General features: G+C 29.8%; 2 protein-coding genes across 3 annotated transcripts in view; one reads left to right on the top strand and one right to left on the bottom strand.

The window, feature by feature from the left end:
• Positions 1-858: 858 nt before the first annotated feature.
• Positions 859-2114, bottom strand: vib (phosphatidylinositol transfer protein vib). Its single transcript, XM_075367202.1, has one exon. The coding sequence runs from the start codon at positions 1838-1840 to the stop codon at positions 1031-1033; it is 810 nt and encodes a 269-aa protein (XP_075223317.1). The 5' UTR covers positions 1841-2114; the 3' UTR covers positions 859-1030.
• Positions 2115-2514: 400 nt separating this feature from the next.
• sav (scaffold protein salvador) overlaps positions 2515-17471 on the top strand; it is a 61770-nt gene continuing 46813 nt past the window's right edge. For both annotated transcript variants that reach the window (XM_075367201.1, XM_075367200.1), the window contains exons 1-3: positions 2515-2666; positions 4945-5018; positions 11582-11709. In XM_075367201.1, coding sequence (XP_075223316.1) covers positions 2576-2666; positions 4945-5018; positions 11582-11709 — 293 coding nt within the window. In that variant the 5' untranslated portion in view covers positions 2515-2575. The remainder of the gene's footprint in view (positions 2667-4944; positions 5019-11581; positions 11710-17471) is intronic.

The following is a 17471-nucleotide window of genomic DNA, read 5'->3' as shown; positions in this document are numbered from 1 at the left end:
ATTATCATATATATATATATATATATTTAAAATAGAATAACATGCCATAAATAATTCAATGTATAACTATAACACATTTATATGCCCTGAATTTAATTCAAGGCAGATTTGAAATTAATGCAATATAAACAATAAAGAAAAGGATAAAATTATAGCCTGTTCACTTATTAATTGATAATAAACATTTGCAGATTGATAATTACAAATAAAGAAAATGCATTACCATTTTGCTTTAAGTGTAATTAACAATATCCACATTTACAGCAGTCTGCATACATCTGCAATGTTCATAAATAAAAATACTGTCTAAACTGAACATTAGTTAAAGTAAAATATGATACATTTTATGAAGACTACCTAACATTTTTTAAGAGTTCAAAAATAATTACACCTATTTTATTTGTTTACATATAACTTTTATTAGGCTAAACGAGTATATACAATTTTATACACTTATAATCTCTAAATATACACAGTTAAACCCCAAATAAATACATTTATAAAAATAAAAACTGAATTATCCTCTACTGATACTGGGAACCATTACTTCATGAAATTATAAGATATTGAACATTTATTATTTTCTAAAAAAAGAAAAGCTAATACTATTTATTCCATTTCCATTTATTCAAGTATAACCGTCTACATAAAACTATTACTTTTAAAATGCAACAAACGACATAGTTTTTTATTTAAGGTAGTCTAAGACTATTTAAAAACTTTAAAAATCTGTCTTCTCTGTATACAGGTATGTGTAATTGTGTCATGTCAAAATTAAACAAAATTAAAAATAAAAATTAGACATTTTACATATGAAATGAAATACTGGTAACAACAAATGAAAAACAGACACTTCAATACAAAATAAGTCTCTTAATCCATAAAAATAAAAAATAAATAAATTACATATTACTCATAATTGTTGAAGATGTTGAAGAACAGATGTTTAAGACAGAAATGTATCCACCAAGCAAAGACATGTTAGAAGAAGAAATGTAATTGAAACTGATGAAGCTGGATGTACCTCTAATTAATCTGCCCGCATGCCTCGAACTTCCCCTGTATTGCGCTGCCTATCAAGTTCTTCTTTCGTTTTCTCTTCTATGGCACGAATATCCTCCAGTGTTAACCCATGCCAACGATCCATCCAACAAAAGACTTGCCGATGGAAATTTGTAAAAAGTCGACGCTCAGATTTTTGAATGAAACCTTCAACTCTGTTTTGAAGTCCAAACCATTTAAATTCACAAGTAACCAGCTTGTAGCATGTCATTACAGGGTTAACATTGTGAACCCATTTTCCAGTAAGTGGTCCTCGACCAGTTTTCTCTGATTTAAACAGCGTAGGATCTTCATCTTTTTTGTAATCACGTGGCTCAACTGGATCATTAGCTATATCAATTTTAATAACTTCCCTATGCTTCAGTTTTTCTGGTGGTAATTCATGAACATTATCTTTATCTCCAACATCAGAGATATGATAAGATTCTATAACAACTGAGAAATTTTCTTTCATGTAACCAGGATTTGTAATAACTGTTTTACAGTATGGATAAGCATTCCATGCCTCTTCATGAATTTCGAGTGCACCTTTGGGTACCAATAGCCTGATAAATGCTGGAACCTTGCTAGCTAAGTGATATATTTTGTAAGTGTATTGCCCTGCACTATATTTTCCCCCAAGCAATGGGTAGTTAGTAAATGGCTCGTTTTTCAGCACTTCAATACCTTCTCCACCCCCGGTTTCATTTTTACTTGCTTCAGCGACCGAGTACAATTGGGCTACCTGATATTCTTCAACTGTCAAAGGCAGTGTAACACGATACTCTTTTATCAACATTTTAATTTTTTATTGCCGATATTTTTAACTATTAACTAATAAAATATAATACACATGAGATGAATGTAAATCTTACACAAAAGAAGCAGTACAAATATATTCTGCAGAAATATCGGAAGAACTAGGCGTTAAGATGCAGGAAATAATAACGTGTAGCATTCTAACACATATTTTCATTAAAGTCTAGCACACAACGAACCAAATTTACAGACACTCAGTTATCGACTAGTTATAGCACTGACACTGACTCATTGTAGTCGTCGCACCTCGAGTACGTAAGCACAGTAATTCAAAAGTACAGAGTCACCAGTAAACCAAAATTACTGTTTATATTGATCGTATTGTGCTCATATGAAGTTAATTAATGCATAAAAATATTTAGTATAAACATTATGGCTTAAGTAGCTACGTAAAATACTCTTTCCAAGATTATATTCATACATCATTTACAATACAACGATGAAAGAAATATTTTTAAATTATTATTTTACAGAAAACGAAAAATTAATTTTATAGTTTACTGCATTATTATGTTATTTACTTAATTCGTTGAGAAAATAATTTTACTTGTGATAATTATTAATTTAGTGAGGTAGAAGATAAATTTAATCCTGCAATGTTGGTACTGTTGTAGAAAGCTGTTACTGCAATTTTAATTTAAGGTTATCTTTTATTTGTGTTTCTGTACTACTGTTTGTTGTGTGCCTTAAAATATTTCTATTTTAGTACTGAGAAATGTTATCGAGAAAGAATAAAGATTTAAGAACTATAAAGGAAGGAGTTGTTGGAAAATATGTTAAAAAAGAAACACCTCCTGAAATGCCGAGTAAGCTAAATTAAATTATTTTGTCATAGGTTAAGTTCGCAGAGATTGTAAAATTTAATTTGAAGATAATTTATTTTAATCATGTTAATAATACTAACGATGTTTTTTACGGCATAGGTTTCTCTTATATCAATTTTTCGGTCCAATTTCATTCAGCTCTACATTAAAATTATGGGATGAGCAGGTTTTTGAATGCTTTAGCTTGTAGGAACAGGAAAAATATCTTGCTTTATATCCATGTTGGTGCTGGTGATGGCATTTCTGAACATGTTGTTTATTGTTTCATACTATGCCTTAGTTGCACTTAAACCGATTATTTATTTTTAGTGTGTTTTGTCATTAAATTACTGCTTTTCATGAATATTGTGAATTCTACTAAAGTAATACTGTTTATATGTAACTGAGTAACTATTACACCGAATTAAGAATTTTTAGAAATAAATTGAATGTTTAATTTCATTAGTGGAATTCCTGTTTTAATATATTGAATTAAGAAATGCCCAAAAATAAAAGTAATTGTGCACACATACATCATATATAATAAATATTTTATGTTAAAATTCTTAAGGTTATACAACCATTTAATATTAATAAATTACAAAAAAATAATTAATGTTTCACTTCATATCTGAAACTTTTTCAAGTATTTCGGATATAAAGTGAAACGCTTAATTATTTTTTGTAATTTATTAATATTAAATAGTTGTATAACCTTAAGAATTTTAACTTAAAATGTTTATTATCTACTTAAACAACCAAGAAGTTTTTTTTAAATTTTATATATATATATATATATTTTAACAGTTTTTGATTTTTGTGAGGGTTGACAATATTCGTCAAGTATTTAATTTTTGCAATAGTGTAAGTTAACTTTTTATAATCCTAGATGGCCAAAAAATAATTTTCTGTAATACATTTTGTGTAAAAGGAATTTTGATACATATAAACTGTTAGTGATAAATGTTTTAATTTTTTTTTTAAAGCATTCGTTAATTTTTAAAATTGAATCTGGAAAATATCCTTCATATTCAAGTTATCAAATTTAATTGTAGTAAATAAATCTTACTAATGTGTAGACCTTTGGGTCTTTGATTTTACTTAATTATTTGTTCTGAATTTGTATTAATAAGTTATTTTTTTTACCAGTAATTGTGTTCATCTTGAGTTGAGTGCAGTTTTGTTATGGCTTTCATTAATTGTTCTGTATTGTTTTATCCTACGGGTCTTCTCATGTCATGTTTATAATACTTAAGATAAAATTCTTTGATTAGTTTATTTTGCAGAAGTCCTTTTCAGTATGATAGTAATACATATTGAGATAATTAATTTTTTATGATATTGCTTTGATCCATGTTTTTCTTTGATTATTCCATTAGGGCCAAGGAACAGCAGTCACCACCAAAAACTTGCTCATGAGGAATGATCTAAATAAGTAATACTGTATTATGTACTGCTGGCTCACACCTACACTCATTTCTTTCTTATTTCCTTTCTCAAATACTGTGCATTACCATCAAATCAGGTTCTTTAATGAATATTATGGAGTTACAACCATTTTTTTTTTGTGTAAATATTTGATTTTTATTGAAAATGTAAATAATTCTTGTAAAATGTTATTGTCTTACTGTTATTGTCTCTTTTGACATTTAAAAAAGACTATTTTACAGTCCGAAAGTTCCCTTGAGCAAAAATAATTTTTTTTTCTCTTTGATTAGCAGCTGTGGTGTGAAGTTGTTTCAGCATGATGCATCTTGCATTTTTTCAATTTTTTATACTTTAAAGTTTGTCAATTTTCCTTGACAATAGTGTTCACATTTCCAGTGGTGATCTTCATCAATGTTATTGACAACTACTGAACTGGAATCAATGCTGTTACACTGCTGAACTTGAAACAGTTAAATCAATCATATCAATGTATACTGTACATAGAATTATTGGTGAAAGTTTTTCAGATTTAATTTACTTTCATTTTTCTTCAATTTATTTACACTCTCTTGTTAACAAAGTTGTCGAAAAGACAACATAACTCATTCAAGCAGTCAACAGACATAACTAGGAATAAGAGTACCATCCAACCAATGCAGTTGAATTCTTACGCAGCACCATGAAGAAGATGACATCATATCATCTATTGCATTTAAGTTCTTCAATTTAATTATTTTTTTTTTTTTTTGATTGGTATTAAGTTTTTATTTTATTAGTCATTAAGATATTATTATTACTTATTATTAATAAGATCATTCTGTTTAATTATTAATTAATTAATCATTTTTTCTAGTTATTAATGTTTGGAGTACTGAACCTGTAAGAAAGGTCAACCGAAGAGGTCAAAGGCCTGAATCACCAGGAGGGGTCAGTGCACTTTTATAAGTTTTAGAGTATTTATTTGCAGTTCTAGTGTATCTCCAATTTTTCATGTATTAACTTAATTCTGTGTTTACTTTAAATAAATAGATAATATTCTAGTTTAATTTAATTATTTGAAATATAAATATTATTACTTGATCAAATAATATTTATGACTCTTGACATTTATATAGAGTACTAATAATTATTTTTTGTAGTCCTTTTCTAGCTCTGTTGCCATTATGAAGAAAATATTTACAAGGCTGAATCAAATGTAAATGGTAATTTTTTTTTATAAATTTATTCATACCTTCAGCATTTCTTTATATAGGCTCCTACACGATCTACACACTTTCGTCAACGATTTGTAAGCTTGAATATTCCTTGTTCATAAAAAGTTTGAGGACAAGTTGTCAACCAATTGAACACATACTTCTTGACGTCTTTATTGTTTTCCAATCATTCTCCAAACGGTTTCAAGGTTCAAGGGCTCAAACAAAAAAAATCTTCACTGGGGATCAAATATGAACTGTAGGGAATGTGGTAAAGGGTTTCTTAGTGCATTTTTTCCAACTTATCCCTTGACAAAATTGCAGTGTGCGGCCTGGCATTGTCATGGATAAGGATGATGGATGATATCTCTGACAGGTTACTTTGTTTTTTGTTTCGGTAGGTGGCTTTTGTTGACTAATAGTTTGCAACAGTAAGCCATATTCACCATTCATTGATAAATTCAATGAGTAAAACTCCCCTTGAGTAAAAAAAAATCGTTGCAAGACCTTTTCTGGCTGACAGATGGGTTTTGGCCATCACTGGACAGCCCTCATCTTTCCTTCACCACCCCTTACTTGCCATTTTTGATTCCACACTGTAATTATGGACCCATGTCTCTTCACGTGTAACAATGCACCTCAAAAAATCGGCCCCTTCTTGCTGAAATCAATTCAGAAGTCTCTCTCACAGATCTCCAACCTAACCTGTTCTTTATTTTCAGTCAACAACCCATCAAGCACTAATTTTTATAAAGTCAAGATGATCAGTGATAATGGATTAAGCACTCCCATAGCTGATTCCCACTTCTGACACGATTTCTTCAACAGTGAACCGGGAATCACCTTCGATAAACTCTCAAATGGCACAGAAGTTGTCAGCTGTGAGAGTTGACTATGGGTGTCGATCATGACTTTCGTTTTCTACACTTTCTCGCCCGTCCTTAAATTGTCTGGCCCATGTATACACTTGATTCTGGGACATTGTGGTGTCCCCAACCTGTATCTTTAAATAAATTAAAATTTCTGCAGGGGTCTTGATTAGTTAAAATTGTGTGATGTTAATTTGTGCAACAGACAACAGAACCTCTTGCTTACCCATGGCTATACTGACAGAACAGAGCAAAGGAGTTAACCAAGCTGGTTTCCCCTCTAACACACTGAACGTTAACACTCCACCATCCAGCTCGGAACTGCTTGCTGCGTAGATTAGCAATTTGATTCACTCTCATACCTGGTGTCAATTTTCTTATTTTTTTACCTTTTATATGCATCTAATTTTATACAGACACTTGTCCACCAGAAATAATGTAATTTGCAAAATGATGTCATCATAACATGTTTGACAACAGTACGTAAAGTCCTTGTTTGTTTGCCACCATTGTAGCATATTTGATGGCTTCTTATTTTATGTTAATTTCCTTTCTCACTTATTGGGTTTTTTTTTTACAATTTTGCTGTTTTAGTGCATATTGTTTGAATTGTGTGAGATATAAGATTAAATTAATATTAATTATGAAAAAAAATCTGTTCAAAAAATACCTTTTTTTAAGAAAAAAATTATTGAATATTTACTGTATTTAATCTTTTTTTTTTACAATTAATCAACTTCAAAGTATTCTTCTTTTTGTGTATATTTTTTCCAAAATCTGTTCCATTTTAAGCAGCACTGGAATGCATGTCACAAACTTTCAGGGGTTCTAAAAATTTTATTTTGTGGACTATTATCTCAAATCCTCTCTCTTTAATGCCATCTTTAATTTTGGAAATACAGTAAAAAAGAAATCAGGAGGGGTTAGGTTAGATAATTACAGTATGTGAGGGATACTACTGAACTAATGTTTTGAACAAAACCAGTGAATTAGCAGGAGTATGTGAGCTGGTGTATTTTCATGTTGAAGGAATCATGATGTCATGCAAATATTGAGAGCTCTTCTTTCTCACATTTTGGGGGAGATGCCTGATGGCTTCTAGATAGTATGACAGTTAATTGTTTTCCGGCCGGTAGAAACTCATAGTGAACAACACCTTTGATATAAAAAAAAGCTCTTCATCACCTTTGCGTTTGAAAGACTTTTGTATTTCTGTGATGATTTTTCAACCCACATGATGACTGAGACTTTGTTTCTGCATCATACCCGTATACCTGAGTTCATCACTAGTTATTACCATAAACAAGAAGCTTTCATTAGGGTTTGTGTAATTCAGAAGTACCTGAAATATCATTACATGACTGAATTTCTTCTCTTATGTCAAGGGTTTTGAACGAACTGGGCATGACACAATGTGTTCCTAATTTTTAGTCAGGATTTCACGACATGAACCCAGTGAAATTCCTTCTCTTCTGATGTCTGTGAATTGTTAAATGCTGGTTCAGAAGTTTCTGAAATATCACTACATGATTGAATTTCTGCTTTTTTGAATAAATTGTTAAACACTGATTTATTTCAGAATATTGTTCACTTAGGCAATGTGTGATGTGTCCATTGATAGCAATGATCTTCCTAGATGACCACTTACAACAGAGAGTCCTCCCATAAGCCTTCTTGAATCATTCTTTGTGTTTCACTCAAATTTTTGCCAATCTTAACACAGAATTTTTGAAACCTTTGTTCACGTTAGTCACTGATCAGAAAAATTGCAGAAGTTACCAAACAATACCTATATTGAATGAATGTTTTAGTAAAACCTAGTCATCATATAGATAATCATGGGTAGTGGGGGATTGTTCAGTAGTCCTACAATGTCCAGTGATTGTAACCGCACAGCTCAAAATATCTCTGTAAAGATATGAGAACAGTTATTATTTGAATAAACTTTACTATACAAAAATTGTACTACTATTTTAATTTTTTGATGTTTAACATTTCTAATAAATAATTGTTAAGAAAATTGGACTGTGATGTACATATTTTATTTTTTACACAATAACATTATTTTAATTAGGTAATAAATTAAAATCTGAAAAGAATGAATGAATGAAGAATAAATGAAGTGGAGAACAAATAATTTTGAAAAAACTGTAAAATAAATGAAAATTAGAAAGCAATACCTCTACTATAAAGAACAGAGTTGTAAAGAACAAAATACTGTGTACTAAAGTTATTAAAATAACAAACAATTGTGTTGCTGTGGAATGAAGGGAATAGGATATGCAGCTGGTGCATTGCCAAACAAGCTTACAGTTCTGGCACAGAGAAATCCATGCACTGCATCATATGTACAGGGTGTCCCATATAGAACGCAACCCATCAATCACTCATCCATGAAATTTCAAAAGTCAAGCTTATTCCCTTGCTCGTTACTGAAATGGACTCGTCCAACATCTGAATATCACGACGGCGCAGTAGAACACTACCGATAGTAACAACAATGCAATCATAACGTTCAGTGTATTGCTAGAGACAAGATGGTGTTTTCGCTAGATGAACGTGTCTTCATTGCTGAGTCGTACTTAAGAAAGCAGTGGTTGCAGTGCAAGATTTGTTTCGCCATAAGTACCCGGATAAACCAGCTTCTAACAAAACATCGATATTAAGGTTAGTTGCAAAATTTAGAGAGACTGGTTCTGTTAATAACAAGGAACACAAAAGATGTGCGTCAGTGTTGAATACAGATACAGTCACTGAAATCAAAGACCGATTACTCGCCTCGCCAAATAAATCGATCAGACGTTTGTCTGCTGAAATTAATTTGTCTAAATCAACTGTTCATCGGGCGACCAAACAATTACAATTACGACCTTATCGCATTCAAACGGTTCATAGACTTCTTGAGCCCGACAAAGAAAAACAGCTACAATATTGTCAATGGTTCCGTCGATTTCTGCGTAAGGGAATTAATGTTATGGATTCGTTATTTTTCACAGATGAAGCACGGTTTCATTTGGAAGACTATGTAAACAGCCAAAACAGTAGAATTTAGAGTGCTGAAAATCCCCACGTTTATCAGGAAAAACAATTACACCTGCAGAAGTTGGGCATGTGGTGCACGATATCGCGGAAGAAAATAATTGGTCCTATTTTTTTCGAGTACACCATTAATGCAGAACGATATCAGGATATTTTATTTCAGTTCATTGCACTCTTGGAAGAGGAAGACAGACACTGCTGGCTACAACATGACGGTGCGACATCGCACTGCGCAGGTTCAACTTCTGATTTCGTTGAGGAATTCTTTGGTAATCGTGTTATCGGTCAAGGCTTGTGGCCACCAAGATCTCCAGATTTGACTGTGGCGGATTTTTTTCTATGGGGTTACCTCAAAGAAAAAGCCTACAGCAACAAGCCACGAACACTTGAACAATTGAAAGTCAATATTGAACAAGCTGTATTAAATATCCAGCCACAAACTTTGAAAAAAGTTGCAAGAAACGCTGTAAAAAGAATTGAAGCTTGTATTCAAGAAGATGGCGGCCACTTCCAACATTTACTCTAAATGTAAGGTAATGGATGGTATTAATAAAAATTACATTTACATTTACACATGCCTTTTTATTATTTCAATACCTACCAATATAAGGTTGGGTTGCATTTTATATGGGACACCCTGTACTATGGTAATGGGACTGATAGTAGTAAATAATCTCTCATAATAATTTATTTGAAATTGTAATAACTCAATGTTGCATAATGTTGTAAGTATTTAATTTTATGTGCAAAATAAGAGGTAGGGTGATATTGATTTAATTTATTACTTTTAATTAAATTATTTATTATTACCTTTTTCCTATGAATATCTAATTCACAAGTAGTTCATGAGTGCGGTTTAGATTTAACATCCTTTCTACTAAAATTTTTATTTTTATTATGAATACTGTCTCTGGTTTTTAATAATGAATAAATGACATTAAACTTAAAAAAGTATTCAGATGATAACAAATATTAAAAAACTAGCTGGTCAAGACTCAATTTGCTTGCCTTTCCCATCTAGCTTGGGGGTTCTGCCCTCTGGACCCCTCTTGTGTTCATTAAACTCATGCTTGTGTGAATAATAATGATAAATAAAAATTAAAGCCTGTTCAGTTTATATAATTAATTACAATTTTATCAAAAATTACTTGAGATATACTTGTGGAAACTGTTTTATTCAATCTTTCAGATCAAAAATCATATAAAAAATAAAATTTTCTCCATTCATTGAAGTTCCAAAAATTTCAGTATGATTTCATTTTATTTGCTGAGCAGAAATAAGGGCAAAATATTTTTGCTATAACTGGAGTATAATAATGTATTATATAATGTATAACTGGGGAATAATGCGTTTCCGGTTATACAAACTATGTTCTTCAATGTAGAACTTGTTCTATAAAATACATAGAACATGTTCTGAGACTCATTCCATTTCTTTTGAGATCTGTATATATATTATTTTCATGTTGCATATCATAATCTTTTCAACATACAAGAAAGGGCATTATTTTGAATCTTGTTTCAATATGGTTTTAATGAAGTTATCAACAGTTACAAAAAACATTTAATTAGTTTTATATTAACCTCAACCAACTTATGAGCAAGCATCATTTTTCATTCACAGAATTTTGAAATAGATTTGATTGAAGCAAGTTCTTAAGATTCAGTTAAACTGGACTGAAAATTTTGTTCAAATCATATGGTAAATGGATTGAAATTTTCATATATCATTCATAAACTTGTGTATGAGGTCTGTTCAAAAAATAACCAAACCTTTTTATTATGTGCCAATAACTTAATTGAGTTCAGTCATCAAAAAATCGCACATTACAAAAATTGCTACTAACACTTAAACATGTCGTACTCAAACAACACGAAAACTAAACAAGATATCAACAATCCAAGAACATGTGGTTACAGAGGAGGTTATGTGGAACACAGTGCTGCCAACCGCACGTCACTAAATATCTCCATTGGCACGTAATTAAAAAAGTTTGGTTATCTTTTGAGCAGACCTCATACAACTGTCGTAAGCCGTCCTTAAGTACTAGAATAAAAATTTTATCTGTTGCACCAAGTTTTTGACAAAATCTTATGGAAATCCATTGATAAACTTATTCTAATATGATGAGACTGATGCATGGGTCATAAATCCTAAAACAAACTGTTTTAGGTAAAAACAGATGAGCAGCAAAGTTGTAGATCTGACAGATACATCTAGTTTAAAAGATAACCGTTGCCAAGCCCTGCTTCCAGCCACCAATTCATATTTGCTTTTACCCTTAGTTCAAATCATTTTTATTTACTACTCATCTGGTAATTGTAGAAGTTTTTATTATACAGAAGCATATTATTGATGTTAATCAGTATATTTGTTCTTATTTTACAGGCATCAGCACAGTCATCAAGTATTACACAGAAATTTGGTAACAGTAGAGTGAGTCCATCTCCTACAACGTTAGTTGGACATGAAGGAAAGTATACACCTAGCAGCTCAGTACCAGACTTGGCCCATAGGTATATTTTTTGTGTGTTTATATATTATGATTTTTTTAATCATAATCCTTTATAGCTAATTGTATTTGTTTTAATGTTTACAAATTCCTGAGTGTAGATTGAAATACAAAGTCTCTTACCTTCTTATCTGGAATGCTTTGTGCAAAGGCATTTGCAATTTATCTTTTTCTCAACTATGTTAGAAGGTATGTCCTTGGTAGATATATTTATATTTTATACTTTGCTAAGGGTTGGGGGCCTGAATTTATTTGATAAGACACATCTCCATAGTTTTTGCAATGTTTAGACAGGAAACTGAGAAAAAAGTCCCTGTACAGTTCCAGAGGCAATACTGCTACACTACTGATTCATAATACAGTGGTGGCCTTACCAGCTACCAAAAGGCCATAATATTACAGATAGAGCCAGGGTGGTGGCTGATGCAATTACCATGGTACATATTCAAGAAAAGAATTGTAGGGTAAAGAAAGAAAGAAAGGAAGTGATTAATACATAGACTGATCATGATGTGTAGGTTGATCATCTATTTATTGACTCACTTCAAGAATTTTTGCCATAACATTGTAATTTATAAACAGATTTGACTAAATAAGATGTCATTTACTTTGTCATGAAGTACTTAATTTTTTCGTGATAACATAACATTTAAATTAACCAGAGGTTGCAAAAATATTAACAACCAAAACATTTACATGATCGCCATTTTGAAATGGAGTGAAATCAGGTTTATTATTTTTGTACAAGTAAACCTCTAGGTACCCTAGTAGTATACATTTCAGCTTGATATGATTAACCACTTCTGAGAAATAAATTTCTGTTTTAAAAATATAAAGTGGTGGATAGTTGGTAAACTCAGTGTTTCTGGCAGTAAGTTGATATAAAGTTTTTTTTCTTTATTTCAATGTGGGGAACCATCCTCTGAATTCTTGAAATGGTTTTCATAAACTCTTCTCTATATGATTTATGAGTGTTTGTATATATATTGTTTTACTGAAATTAATATTTTTAAGATTCATATTATTCCTCTGTGCTGTTAGATTGCAACATTCATATAAAAGTTTATACACAATTTTTATTTTCAAATTTTTATTATGCAATAATGGAATTATTTCAATAATGACTGAGGATGTGTGATCTTGCAAACATACCTTAATGAAAAATTAAGTTAAGATATGTCTTATCTCAATATACTGTACTGGTTTTATTTGTTAAACTTTATATGTAAATTATAGTATTTAAATTATATTGGGTGTTAATTTTTATAACATTTCAAACTGCAAAAAATTTGCAGAAACAGCAAATTTAGAAATGATTTGATTGTAAAATTCATTAGTTATTTTAGTTTATCCTAATTATTGTTTGTTTTCAGTAAAAATCAGAATCCATAGTTGTATTTGACCTTTAAAATTGATTACTACCTGTCCAAAAACTGAAGAAAAATGTTTTGTACGATGCTTATTCATAAAGTAAGAATTGTTTGGTCATTAAAAAAATTAACTCGTGAGAAAAGGTTTTTGATTACAGTTTTAGTTTACTACATATCTACTTCACTTTTCCACATAATCGCCATTTGGTTCTAAGCACTTTTCGTAACGTTGTACCAGTTTCTTTAATCCCTTAGCATAGAAGTTCACTGCCTGATAATTGAACCAGTTGACAACGGCAGTCTTGAATTCCTCGTTGTTTTCAAACAGTTGTCCACCAAGCCACTTTTTCAGATGCAAGAAGCGGAAGTAGTTGGTAGCTGCAAGGTTGGGACTATATGGAGGATGATCAAAAAGTTTCTAATGAAAATCTTGAATCTTCTTGGTTAAGGCAGCAATGTGAGGATGCGCGTTGTTGTGAAGGAGGATTATGCTGGATGACAGTTTCCCCTGTCATCGATTTTGGATCACACATCTCAGTTTGGTGAGCGTTTCTTAGAACACATCAGATTGTTGATCCATGTTCCATGAAATCAACCAAAGTGACGCCCTTTTCACTGCATTGACAGTTGTGTCAATTCTGCAATGGTGTAGGATATCCACGTCTTGTTGCCCATAACAATATAAGAAAACAAATCATCTCCATCTTGTCAATAACGGTCCAAAAATGCTTGTCCACTGCACATTCTTTGCTCTTTGTGTTGATCAGTGAGCATTTTCAGTAGCCACCTTACTCACAATTTGTGATATCTGAGCTTTTCTGTGGCAGTCATGTAGATAGAGGTGCATCCAACATGCAGGAATTCATCAGCCAGAGCACTTATCACCAATCACATCACAGTTTTCAGTTAACTTGTTCAACGATTTCGTTGGTCTGAATACTGTGCCTGTCTGCCACACTGATTTATTTTTTATTTTTTTTAAATAAATGGGTATAAAACTCATTCTGCAGTGGTTTTTTAATATTATTTATTTAGTTAATTTATTTACATTAATACAATTTTTTCTTTCATGTTTTCTAAAGTTCATTTTATCTTACACAGCATGATGCTTATTTTAAATTAAAAAATGTGTGTAAAAAAGGTTTTTTTTTAATTATGACAAGTTTTTATATATATTAACACTGGGTAGATTTAAAAAAATTGAACTGTCTAAGTATAATTTAGTGTTTGTGAAAGCTTCATATCATTTTCTGCTAGAAGATTTTCTATCAGAAATAATATAATCTCTTTCGTTTTCCTCTTTCAAGTAATTTTATTTCATGAAATTGATGTGTGTACATTATTTACCTATTAAGTATTTTATTTATTTATTTTTCTATTAGTTGAGTTGGTATTATTAATTTGATAATAATTGAATATATTGTCTATTTTTGTCATAGTTACATCTTTTTTTTAATAATTTTAACATGATATTCATAATTTTTATTGAACTTACATATGCAATCATGTTAAAGATGTACATTTATGAGGAAAGGATCATAATGCTTGCTTTTAGTACTAATTAAGCTTTATTGAGTAGCATATTAGTGTTGGATTGATAAAACAACTTTAGAAAAGATTACATACATATATATTTTAAGAAATATTTATTCTTTTAGTGTGTTGTAAATCCTAACTTATTCCACAAAAATAAAAATTAATTTTTTTTCTGTAGAGAGGCTGTTTCTCCAAAGGGTTAAAATTGTAATTTAAGCTGGTTTTGTTTTAACAATTAATACAGTACTTTTTCATCTAAATTATTTTTATTTTGCAAATTTAGTTTTGAAGTGATATTGATTCAGCTAGTTCTATTTGTTTAGATTAATAAAGATTTTAAAATATGTAAAAAAAATTTTCTGATTGACCTTTCACTATGATACAAGAAGATATCAGTCTATGCTTAATATTATGTCCTATTTATCGATATCTGTTACTGTAATTTATTTGATGATACAATAAAACATCCTTGTTCAAAATTTATTTTAAAAAAAAGTTAAATGAAATGTAGTGGATATGTGTTTTTTAAATGGAAATTTATTTAATTTATATATATATATATATATATATATATATATATTAAAAAAGCTTAATCTAGTTTTTTTATATGAATTAAAAGTTCTAATTTGTTTTACACAGAATATTAAAGTTAGTGTTCAAGTTTTAATTAATTTTTTTTTTTCAAATTAAACCATTAGTTTACTAATGTTATCTATAAAAATAATTCCTGAACTGATACTGCTAGATTTTTAAAGTACTGTGTTTTTTAAATTAAAATCTTTTAATTTTAAACAAATTATAATATTTAAGATGTTAAATAGATATTTTAATTTACTGCTTCATTTTGTAAAAATGGTTATAAATGTAATCAAAATTGAGTATATAATTTGTATTGTATGTATCTGCAGTATTTGGAACTATCTTAAACTGTAAAAATTAATGTAAAAAAAAAACCATGTGAGTAGATTTTGACAAAGTGTATTAAAGCAGAAAGTGAAACTTGTTTAAGTAGTGGAACGACAGAAATATGTACACTATGATCTAAAATTGTTAAAGTTAGAAAATTGCCTAAAAAAAATGAGAATTTTATTGTCATTTTTTTTTAGTTAGATAATAATTATAAATGATCGATAAAAAGAATATTTAATTAACAAAGGCATGCAGTCAGCTTACAACAGACATTTTTTATGGCATTTTGAGGGGTGGTACAACAAGGGAGTCCCTACATTAAATCCAAAATAGCAGCTTTCAACTTCTTCCATTTTGTTACCTCCATCTAAAGATTTTCAAGTGGTTCAAATAACTTATTTGTGTATCTAAATTCACAACAGCAACGTCAGCCAAGTGGTGAGTATTCCAATTCCATAATTGAGAGGTCTTGGTTTCAAAATTGTTTTTTTTGTGTAACTTTTATTTTCTTTATATATATGTATATACTAATGTAGAAGAAATTTTTTATTGTATAATATTTAATGTTTTTAATGTATTTATAATGCTTTTAAGAATCTGGAAAAAACTATGTGAATTTCATCATGTTTGCTGATTATTATTTTCAAAAAAAATCTGCTAGAATGATTGTTTTAATTTTTTTCAGTTATTATGTATGATTAACAGAAGGTTGATCACATAATCAATATTGAGTTCGACTTTGCAATATAAAAATCACATTTGCGATGCAGTGCCTTCCAAATCACATTTATGAACTTCCTGATTTTTTCTTGCTTTCAAAATATTTTTCATTTTTATATGTTTAGAAATTTTCCTTCACAGTGAACAATAACATTTTATCTCTATACACACATATCTCCAATTAACAAACTTTTTTTTTAAGAAAATTTTATTTGTTAATTCACTCTATGTGAAGAAATGCCATGACTGACTAGACTTAAATCTTCTAACCTTTCTGATGAAAAATAGAGGTACCATCACTGTTATGTGGTTCACCGTGTTTAGCAGTAGTGCGTACAGATATTAAATTAATTCTGACTTTTTTTCAGTGAAGTTAGATAAATTTTAATAAACACTTTTAAATTTATACAACCAGTTAAGATTATTTTTTTAAATTATTTTCATGCTTTTTATTTAAACAATTCAACTACCTCCACACTGTTATAGCTTACATTTATAGTTTATTATTATTTACAATATGTAATTATTTACATACTGTATATTCATTAAAAAATAAATAAAAAATACAGTGAGTTGACTTTAATAGAAGCTACCACTGATCTACATTAGAATAAAATCATATAACTTAATTTTTATTTTTTTTGTTTTACAGATTAATACTGTATTTTCAAAAATTTACAAAATTTAGAGTACATTTGTTTTTATACACTGATTATCTTACATTTTTTTGTTTAGTGGTTCATGGTTTTTTTTTTTATGTAAAACAAATTCTAGGAACTTCAAGAAGCATAGAAAGAGACATAAGAAATTTGAAACCGACATCCATTGCTACTATAAAAATTTAGTGTAATTTAATAATACAAAAAAAAAAATTGTTTTTAATAATGCCTAGCGTGTAATTTCTAATAATGTAAAAAAATTAAAACATTAATATCTAATAAAGCAAATCTAAGCTTACAAGGAAACAAATTCACCATTTCAATTTCAGTAGAATGCGTTATATATATATTAAGGACCATAACCTTACCATAATGGTTGTAGGTGGCCCAAGATGGGGCTCAAGTTAACATCCATAAATCACATGGTATTATTCAGGAATAACATAATTCATTCAGGAATAATTGTAACCCATGCTATGCAATTGGGAAAATGTGGATTGAAGTGGTTTCTGTTGCCTTTTTCATCAAGCCAAATGTAGGGCTGTATAGCAGCATGTCAAGCCCACTGAATA

Source organism: Lycorma delicatula, chromosome 5 (genome assembly GCF_047948215.1).
Source record: "Lycorma delicatula isolate Av1 chromosome 5, ASM4794821v1, whole genome shotgun sequence".
In the NCBI taxonomy this organism is placed as follows: domain Eukaryota; kingdom Metazoa; phylum Arthropoda; class Insecta; order Hemiptera; family Fulgoridae; genus Lycorma; species Lycorma delicatula.
Note: the sequence above shows the minus strand (reverse complement) of the source record. Positions and strands in the feature narration are given on the sequence as shown.